The sequence below is a fragment of the Rutidosis leptorrhynchoides genome, chromosome 5, assembly GCF_046630445.1.
Source record: "Rutidosis leptorrhynchoides isolate AG116_Rl617_1_P2 chromosome 5, CSIRO_AGI_Rlap_v1, whole genome shotgun sequence".
Taxonomy (NCBI): domain Eukaryota; kingdom Viridiplantae; phylum Streptophyta; class Magnoliopsida; order Asterales; family Asteraceae; genus Rutidosis; species Rutidosis leptorrhynchoides.
In genome coordinates this window covers 105,181,793-105,191,993 of record NC_092337.1, presented here as the reverse complement: position 1 = coordinate 105,191,993, position 10,201 = coordinate 105,181,793, and the positions used below count along the sequence as shown (strand labels likewise).

Here is a 10,201-nt window from a genome sequence, read left to right as displayed (position 1 = left end):
AATTGTAAGGTGACTTTTTTTTTTCTAGTAAGTAGGAGGATTTTATATGCCAATGTTTTTAAATTGTTCTTATTATGAAGTACTACATATACGGATCTCAATAGATATTTCATTCATGGATATCTTATGATCCGATCTATTTATGATTGATATGGATGAATATCTGCTATGGATATAAACATAGATGGTTTAGATATTTTATGAATTGGAGGTGGGATGACAATATATCATTAATGGATATATCAATTATCAGAAGAAATATACTATACATATACATACTAAGATATATGCATATACATCTACTTATCGATATACATATAACCTTTAAATTTTAAAGCTATTAACAAAAACAAGGGTTATAAAAATAATAAGTTGATATTAAACGTTACACATTAGATTGATTTAAACATATATTTACTTATATTTTGTAACGTATTTTGATCAATACAAATCACACTCGCCGACAAATTACAATAAAAACATGTATAACAAATTAAAAACATAAAGATTATACATTTACATTTATTATAATATATATTTAATTTTCAAAAACGTCGTTAGATTAATATTTTATTGAATATTCAATAGATATTTATTAACCCGCTTAATCTATTAGATATAAGATATGGATGGATGAAATAAAACTAAACGAATACGGATACAAATATTGTTGAACAACAATTTAATGAATATTGATGTGGATATTACATTACTCATCTATATCTAATCTATTCGCATCCCTAACTACATCTATCTACTATATATAATATATATAATATATAATATTGTATGCCTACCTACAGGGGGCGTCTTCGGTGCATGTGCGAAGTGGGGGCCCCAAACTTTTAAGGGGCCCAAAACTTTGAAAAACTTATGTAATAATCAATTTATTCGTACATCGTAATGGAATATCTTACTTGCGGTCTATCATCTAACAATAAAGACTTAATAGATTGACGTTTATAGGTATTAAAAGCAATATAATGGGAGTATTGACTATAAAGAGTTGACCAATTACTTCGTTACAAAAAATATTATGATTACGGTTTTATATAAACAATAGTGTAACTATAATGAGTTGACAACTATTTGAGAATAATACTTTGCAACGGTTGTTTTTAAAATTTTTAATTCTATTGATCACGTTATCAAGTATTTATATATTATATGTATTGAAAAATCTAACATTTATATGGGCCATTTATAAGTTTCGAACAGGGCCTCCGAAATTAGCGTGACGGCCCTACCTACCTAGTACCTACTAATTTGGTAGAAAATGGCATGACGTGCGTTTTTTATTTTAAAAACCATGTGCATATGCATGCTTAGAGTATATATATAAATTATATTATATGTATGTATTACGTAATTATAATAAATACAAATTAACTTTTACAATAAATAAAAAATAACATGTAAAACAAGGCAAGATTCATAAGCATTATGGCAAATGGCAAGGATGAGGCTAAAATAAAAAGTTGGCCCTGTTTTGATTGATAAAAGAATATGATCGATTGAAATATTGATTCTTGATTGATATTATAATCTGAATTGTTACAATCTTAATTGTTTTGAAACTATTACAAGGCTGTGTGATATATACTAAAAAACATAACAGCTATTTCCTTAACAAGGGATTGCTCCATAATAACTTTTCGAACCCCTTTACTAAATTGGAAAGGTTGCTTTGTCTGCTGATATATCCGTTGCTATGTCTTGTTGTTGCTAAGGTGCCCTTGTGACTTTTCTAAAAAAGGGAAATGATGAGAATACAATCTGATCCCAATAAGTCAAATAACCATTTTTGGTTATTTGACTTATGTTGACTTCTTTTATTGCTGCAGTCTAACACTCCCCCTCAAGTTGAATAGTGGGGTTCCCGATATTCAACTTGCTAAGAACTTCACGGAAGAGACTTACGTTGACTGATTTGGTGAGGATGTCGGCCAATTGGTCTTCTGATCTTATATGTGGTAAAGAAATTATTTCTGCATCCAACTTTTCTCTGATAAAGTGTCTATCCACTTCAACATGTTTTGTTCGATCATGTTGAACTGGATTTTCTGAGATAGCGATTGCTGCTTCATTATCGCAAAGGATCCGAATAGCTTCTTTTGGAGGGAATCCTATTTCTATCAAGAGTTTTCGAATCCATAAAGCTTCCACCACTCCCTTTGCGATTCCTCTAAATTCTGATTCAGCGCTTGATAAAGAAACGACCTTTTGTTTCTTACTCTTCCACGCAACTAAGTTTCCTCCAACTATTGTGAAGAAACCGGAAGTTGATCGTCTATCTCCTTTTTCTCCGGCCCAACTTGCATCTGTATAAACTTGCGCTTCAAGGTGACCATTCTTTTTGAATACAACTCCATTGCCTACTGTTTTCTTTAAGTATCTGATGATCCTCATTACAGCTTCCGTATGGTGAACCTGTGGTTGATGCATAAATTGGCTCACAACTCCAACTGCATGTGCTATATCTGGCCGAGTGTGAGCAAGATAGATGAGTTTTCCCACCATCCTTTGATATTGCCCTTTGTCAGCAAGATCAGCTTCGTCTTCCATATATAACTTTTGGTTTGGAACCATTGGAGTATCAGCTGGTTTGCAATCGATCATACCTGTTTCTGCAAGAAAATCAAGAACATACTTCTTTTGACAGATAAATATTCCCTGTTGGGATCGTAATACCTCAATCCCCAAAAAATACTTAAGTCTGCCCAAATCTTTCATTTCAAATTCTTTAAATAAGTTCATTTTTAAGTTAGAAATTTCCTCATTATCATTTCCTGTTATTATCATATCATCAACATAAATGATTAAGCATGTAATCAAATTTCCTTTTCGTTTAAAAAAGAGAGTATGATCCAAGTTGCTTTGTTTAAAATCGTATTTTTTCATAAACAGTGTAAATCTCCCAAACCAAGCCCGTGGTGATTGTTTTAACCCATATAAAGCCTTTTTAAGTCGACAGACTTCCCTGTTTTTAAAGCTGTCGGTGAATCCAGGTGGTGCTTCCATATAGACTTCCTCTTTTAATTCACCATGGAGAAAAGCATTCTTCACATCAAATTGATGAAGTGGCCAATCTTCATTTGCAGCGATAGAGAAGAGAACCCTAATGGTATCAATCTTTGCGACTGGTGAAAAAGTTTCGGAGTAATCAATCCCGTATGTCTGAGTGTACCCTTTCGCAACCAGTCGTGCTTTGTATCTTTCAATAGTTCCATCGGGTTTATATTTTATCGTAAATACCCATCGACATCCCACTGGTTTCTTTCCTTGAGGTATGACACACTTTTCCCAAGTGTCATTATCATTCAGAGCTTTCATTTCAACTTCTATTGCTTTTTTCCAGTCTTTCGATTTGAACGCTTGTTCAACAGAAGTTGGAATATTTTCAGAGTAAATTGCGGAATTAAATTTTTGAGCTTCTTTTGACAGATTTCCTTGTGCTATATTAGCCATAGGATATCTAGATCTTTGTGCTTCTTTTTCTGGAGAGTACCGTTTAGGTGGGACACCTCTATTGATTCTTTGAGGTAGGACATATCGTTGGGTGGTTTCATCGGAATTGGTGTCATTTTGTTCCTCATGGGGTTGAGGTTCATTGTTCGAGGAGGTTTCAGTAATCTCATGGTTTGGTGAGATAGTTTCTGTGGGTTCATGGTCTGGTGTTGGCTCGGGGTTTGGTGTTGGAGTTTGTATAGGTTCGGGGTTTTGTGTTGGCTCGGGCTCTTGTGTTTGAGGTGGTTCAGGGTTTTGAGTTTGAGGTATTTGATGTGGGACCCATGTCATCCAACTGAGAGTGTCATTACTTTCATTCTCCCCCTCACTCGTGAGTTGGGTGTTATTGTAAAAGTATTCAGTTTCAACAAAATCACAGTTCATTGTGGTAAAAACATGACGTCTTTTTGGACTATAACACCGATATCCTTTTTGGTTTATTCCATAGCCAACCATGACACATTTTTCCGCACATGGATCTAGTTTGGTACGCTCATGTTTTGGAATATGGACGAAGACCGAGCACCCAAATATTCGAGGTTCAATGCTAAATGAATTTGGAAGGGTATGGAATTGAGAAAGCGTATCTTTAGGGGTTTTTGTGCCCAAAACCTTAGTAGGTAAACGGTTGATAAGATAGGTAGCGGAAGCAAGGGCTTCGGGCCAAAAACTTTTCGGAGCCTTGGATTCAATTAATAAGGCTCTTGTCATTTCTAAAAGTAGTCGATTTTTACGTTCGGCTACGCCATTTTGCTCTGGAGTATGAGCGCACGAGGTTTGATGAATAATCCCATTATTTTCGCAGAAAAGTTTCATTGATGAGTTTACAAACTCACCCCCGTTATCGGACCTTAACATTTGTATGTTTTTATTAAATTGAGTTTGTACCATTTTATAAAAGTGAGAAAATTTCTCAAAAACTTCTGATTTGTGGGTTAGAAAATAAATCCAAGTCATTCGGGTATGATCGTCAATAAATAAGACAAAATATCGAAAATGTTTCCCCCCTATGACTGGTGCAGGACTCCATACATCCGAATGAATTAAAGCAAAGGGTATATCCTTCCTTGTATTACTCGGTTTAAAAGTATTTCGGTGGCTTTTAGCCAAAATACAAGTTTCACAATTTAAGGTAACATTGGATGGAAAAAGACTTGGAAATAGAGCATGTAAGTAACCGGCAGATGGGTGACCTAACCTCCGATGCCATAACCAAGCTTCCCTCATAGGTGTTCCGTGAGCAAGCGTCACGGTACCTTGTTGGGTTACTTCGTCCACATAGTACAATCCCCCCCGTTCGGTACCACGCCCAATAATCACCCCAGTTCGGATATCTTGAAGGATACAGAAAGTGGGGTGTAGTAAAATGGAACAATTTAATTCTTTTGTAACATGACTAACGGATAAAAGTTTGTGGGACAGAGTCGGAATATATAAGCAATTAGATAAGTTCATAGTCGGAGTAATTTCAATTTTTCCACCCCCTTCTACTTGTACAACACCGCCATTAGCCGTTTGAATTTTACTAACCCGAGGTTTAGATTGAGCATAAAAATCGGATTTTTCAAAACTCATGGTGTGGGTGGCACCACAATCAAAAATCCATTCGGTATTCTTAACGTTATTTGAAACGATATTGGCTTTCCCGACAAAACATAAATTATTTGTCGAATTTTTATTTTCAAAATTTTGGACCTCAAAAAGGTTAGACTTTTGGGCCTGCTTCTTTTTATTACCAAACTCTTGTTCAGGCCCATCATGAGAATTAGTATTGTTAAAGGTTTTATTTATCCAGCCCACCCTTGTGGGTTTATCACACTTTGGCCCAACATTTAAATACTTTAAATCTTTAAGTCCAGCCCACTTCCCTTTAAAAGATACCCGTGATTTTTGTGATACACTTTGTGATTTTTGTTCCCAGTTTCCCATGTTACAGACATGCGTGGTACCTTTATCATGTGTATTCATTGGAATCTGTATTCCACCATTCTCGTTCCCAGACACCTCGATACCCCCAATTTTCTTATCATCTTTATTTCTTTTTCCTTTATCAATTGTTGATAAGGTCGATTGAAAAAAAAGTTTTAAACCTTTCATTGATTCAGTAATTTGAGATGTTTGAGAAACTTTTGATCGATTGGGGTTTTCACCTTTAAAGTCGGTCGATTGAGGTGTCGCAAATCGAAGATAGGGGTTTAAATCTTCTTCTTCAATTGTTTGTAAGTAATGGAACCGATTAGGGTTCTTAATTTCTACAGGTTTGCAGTGATTAGGGTTTACCCTAATCACCTTGACAGGCTGTTTTGATGCAAAATTAGGGTTCGAAGGTTTTACCTTCACCCATTGGTTCAATATATGAGGTAATTTAAGGTTTGGATTACCTTTTGTAGTTTTCTGAGATGACCTTGAGTTGCCGTTGCAGGTGACCGTATGGTTGCCGCCGGTGACTCTGTGGTTGACTCCGGTGACTTCGTGGCTCCTGCCGGTTACATCTGCCATCACAACTTCGCCAAATTTCTGTTTGTGCCACCAATTGGGATACCCAAGAAGCTTGAAACAATTTATTATCGTGTGTTCTTGCATTCCGCAATAAACACAACTCAGCGGTTGTGGTGGTCGGTGGTGGTTTGTGGTGGCTGCCTTTGATTCAAAACAAGTAGATGTTTGACATAAAGCATCAAGGTAAGATATTTTGCTACCGTCCTTTCCTGACATGGCAGCTTGATTCTCGAAGCTAATATTTTGCTTCTTCAAGGTTGAGCTACCGTCAATTATTGACATGGCAGCTTGATTTTGATCTTGGTACATGATGAACTCTAAAAAACGGTTGTATTGATCCCTTTGATCTACACCGTTAGCTCTGATACCATGTTTTGATTGATAAAAGAATATGATCGATTGAAATATTGATTCTTGATTGATATTATAATCTGAATTGTTACAATCTTAATTGTATTGAAACTATTACAAGGCTGTGTGATATATACTAAAAAACATAACAGCTATTTCCTTAACAAGGGATTGCTCCATAATAACTTTTCGAACCCCTTTACTAAATTGGAAAGGTTGCTTTGTCTGCTGATATATCCGTTGCTATGTCTTGTTGTTGCTAAGGTGCCCTTGTGACTTTTCTAAAAAAGGAAAATGATGAGAATACAATCTGATCCCAATAAGTCAAATAACCATTTTTGGTTATTTGACTTATGTTGACTTCTTTTATTGCTGCAGTCTAACAGGCCCATATAACATTTGGACCCACACGGTTCATTCCTCCAACATATGAAGCTAACGTTATGGCGTTTTAATGGCTCACACTTTTACTTAACGTGTGCGACTCTTTTTCTTCCCCATCTCATTAATCAACACAATATCTTCATATATAATTCTTCAAAACCACCCTTTAAATCATTATATATAGTAATAATTTTCACTCCATATAATTTGTTCTCTCAAATTATTCATCAGGTGAAATTTGTTGCTTTTTTATTTCATGTTTTCACAAAATCTCAAGGTGGGGTTGGTTTGTAGTTTGAAGTAGTTTATTGGGTCTTGATCAAGTTTTGATTTTGTTTTAGTTAACGGTTGATCCAAATGGTGTATTTGCATAGCTCGATTCCGGCTAACCGTTACATGAACATGGCTAGGTTGTCTAAGAAACCGTCTGTTTCAGCTTGTAAAGAATCTCCATCAGCTTTGATTGATTTGATCATTTTAATGGCTGTAATTTGCGCCTCTGGATTCTTGATTTATCCTTATGTAACCATCTTATTATTTGAAACAATCGAAATCATTGAACCAATCATGGATATGGTTGAACAAGAGGTTTTTATTGCTTCAATGATTTATACTGTTTTGGGACTTTCTATTATTGCTATGATTATGTTAACTATTACATTATGCAAAAGTTCATCAAAATGTGGTCAACTAGGCTGTCGTGGGCTGCATAAGGCCGTTGAATTCGATTTGTGGATTGAAGCAGAAGATTTTATCAAGAAATCAAATTCTACAAAAGAGCAATGGAAGAAGGGATTGTTTAATTTACCAAAGGATAGGTTTAGGGAATTGGAGACAGAGCTAAAGAAAGTTGCACCGGCTAATGGGCGAGTAGTTGTGGTTTTTCGAGGTAAATGTGGGTGTCCAGTTGTACGATTTGAGGTTTATGGTCCTAAGAAGAGTAACAGAAAGGTTAAGAAGTAGATACGTGATAGATAAATTTTCTAGGTTCTCGCTAGTTTTTCAATAATATTTTTTCTTTCTACATTATAAAAAAGATATGTGATGATAAAGATTTGTATCTACAAATTTAGAGGAACGGAATAAGGTGCAAGTGCACAAAGAGTTTTATGCTCATAATTTTTGGTATACATTTAGTTGCATATTTTCAGATCTTTGTCTATAGATCTTGATTTTTATAAATTAGTTTTTGTTCTACAAAGGGTTGAGTAGTACAGTTTGCTAATACTACGGTTGAATCTTTTTTTGGCATATAATGGTGGTGCACGTGTGGCCAATGATATATATAGATCCAGTGGCGTAGCTAAGGCTTATCTAATGGTGTCAATTGACACCACTGAATTTTTTGGAGAGCTTGTAATTTTATTACTATATGCAGTAAAAGTTTTAATCTCTTAATAATTGACCCCAACCCTTTTGATACAGACCCCATTAAGAAATCAATATTTAAGAAACCAATATATAATGTGACATTCTTTTTAGGCGGTTGAGAAAGTAAACTCGTCAGTGTGTCGTAAATTGAATACCTCAAATACACAGCCCAATAGATCTATCTAATAATATATATATGGCATTCTTTTGAGATAAAAGTTGTAAGATTTTCCCATGTCCGGGTTATTCGGGGTGAGTATTTCGACCCAATACTCTAACGTACATAGTCTATTGGGTTTACTCCGTGGGCGTTTTCAATCATACCATGACCACCCCAAGATTTGAACATGAGATCTTTTGATACACCTATTTTATGACACCATTCTTTTGAAATCCTGGCTTCGCCACTAGATCCATAATAATCTATAATATGAAATTAATGTATTAATATTGTATGGTGTGGTTTGTAGGTTTGATGTATTTTTAAACTAATACATAAGTATATAATCATTTTTGAATCATAAATCATATTGTTCAATTTGTTGGGAGTAGTCAAATAGTCGTCAAGTTAATAGGAGAGCTCAAAGGAAAGAGTATTTTGGAATAAAATGTTAAAAGGACTAAAAACCTTGCTCATTTTAGTTCCTATTTTCCAAAGGTCTTCAACGAAAGTTGTTAACGCGATCTTAGAGCACTTTCAGTTCATGACGTGAAAAGGTCGGACCACATAGTTGTGTCGACCTATGGCCGTTGTGGTCACGTGTGGTCCCGGTGTGGTTCGTCTCAAGTGATGTAAAGCACTTTTAGTATCAAAAGGGATTAACAAGGAATGTTAATCGCCACATTATCGCTACTTTTAACTAGGGGTGTAAGTTTAAAAGGATTACGCTAATAGATGGTTGTTTAAGGAGTTTTGTTGAAATTTGATCGACTATTATGGTGGTTTCGGATGGTTGGATATTTTAATTAGATTTATTCATGGTTGTTTGGTTGTTGGTATTAACTAGGGGGTGTTCATAATATTCAAATCCGAATCCGCAACTCAAATAATTCGAAAATTCCATCTGAAAATATAAGAAAATCAGTTTTCGGGTTTTTAGATATTCGGCTTTTTGGATTTTGATGTCACTTTCAAATTAATTGGAATTTCGGATATCCAAAATTTTGGATTCGGATATTGGATAACAAAATTCACAATCCGAATTTTTCGGGTATCTGGAATTCTATTATCCTAAGCGTCTTCACTAACTCGATCGCCGTCGCTTACTATACCTTACTATACCACTTACCTATTCGGACTAAGCATCCCGGTGCGGCTTAAGCAAAACTGTGATATCCGTATTTTCCGATGTTCTTCGTTTATCCATGGAGGTGTCCCTCTTTCCGTTAGTATCATGTTCCAGTTTTCCTTCCACATCTCGCTGAAGCATCACCCAGTTTGGTTGGGTCATCGTTACATTTCTCAGTTTCTTTGACACTTGATTTTGTATCTCATGTATCAGTGAATTTGTTTTCTTCTCTTGAGATTTTATACATCCTAACATTTATTGTTTGATATGTCATCCTCTTAAGGTTTTAGAACGAGTTGGTTCTCTTTGTAGGACGCTTTTTACATGTTTCGGAAGGAGTTGGTCTCTTTGTAGGACGCCGTTTATTTGTCAGGTATTTAGAGGTTTAAGTTGCAGCAGATTGCGCTCAAGTTCACGCCATCAATCAGTGTCAGTGTCTGTCTAGTATGTGTTCAATGTTGTTATGGTCTAGTGTCTTCAATGTTGTTAGAGCGTTCGGTGTCGAACGTCAGTACCGGCATCAGTGAAGGTTCTAAATGACGATTGGCCGACACCCTCCCAGCGTCGCGACGACGTCTTCGTGGCCGAAGTCTCCCACTCGACGTCGAATTCGTCCGTTGAAGTGGGTCCAAAATTCAAACTTTTATCCGTTAAAACCCATTTTCTAGTTTTTTTTATCTTATGTATACACAAACATTCCATACTCATTTTCACACAAATTTTTACCAGTTTATACTCATTTTTTCTCAAAACAAATACAATGATACTCACTTTCTCACAATTTCTTACCTATCATACTT

General features: G+C 35.5%; 1 protein-coding gene across 1 annotated transcript; it reads left to right on the top strand.

The window, feature by feature from the left end:
• Positions 1-6,847: 6,847 nt before the first annotated feature.
• On the top strand, positions 6,848-7,891 carry LOC139848346 (uncharacterized). Its single transcript, XM_071838074.1, has one exon. It carries the CDS (start codon positions 7,099-7,101, stop codon positions 7,702-7,704), a length of 606 nt encoding a protein of 201 aa, XP_071694175.1. The 5' UTR covers positions 6,848-7,098; the 3' UTR covers positions 7,705-7,891.
• The last annotated feature ends 2,310 nt before the right edge of the window (positions 7,892-10,201 follow it).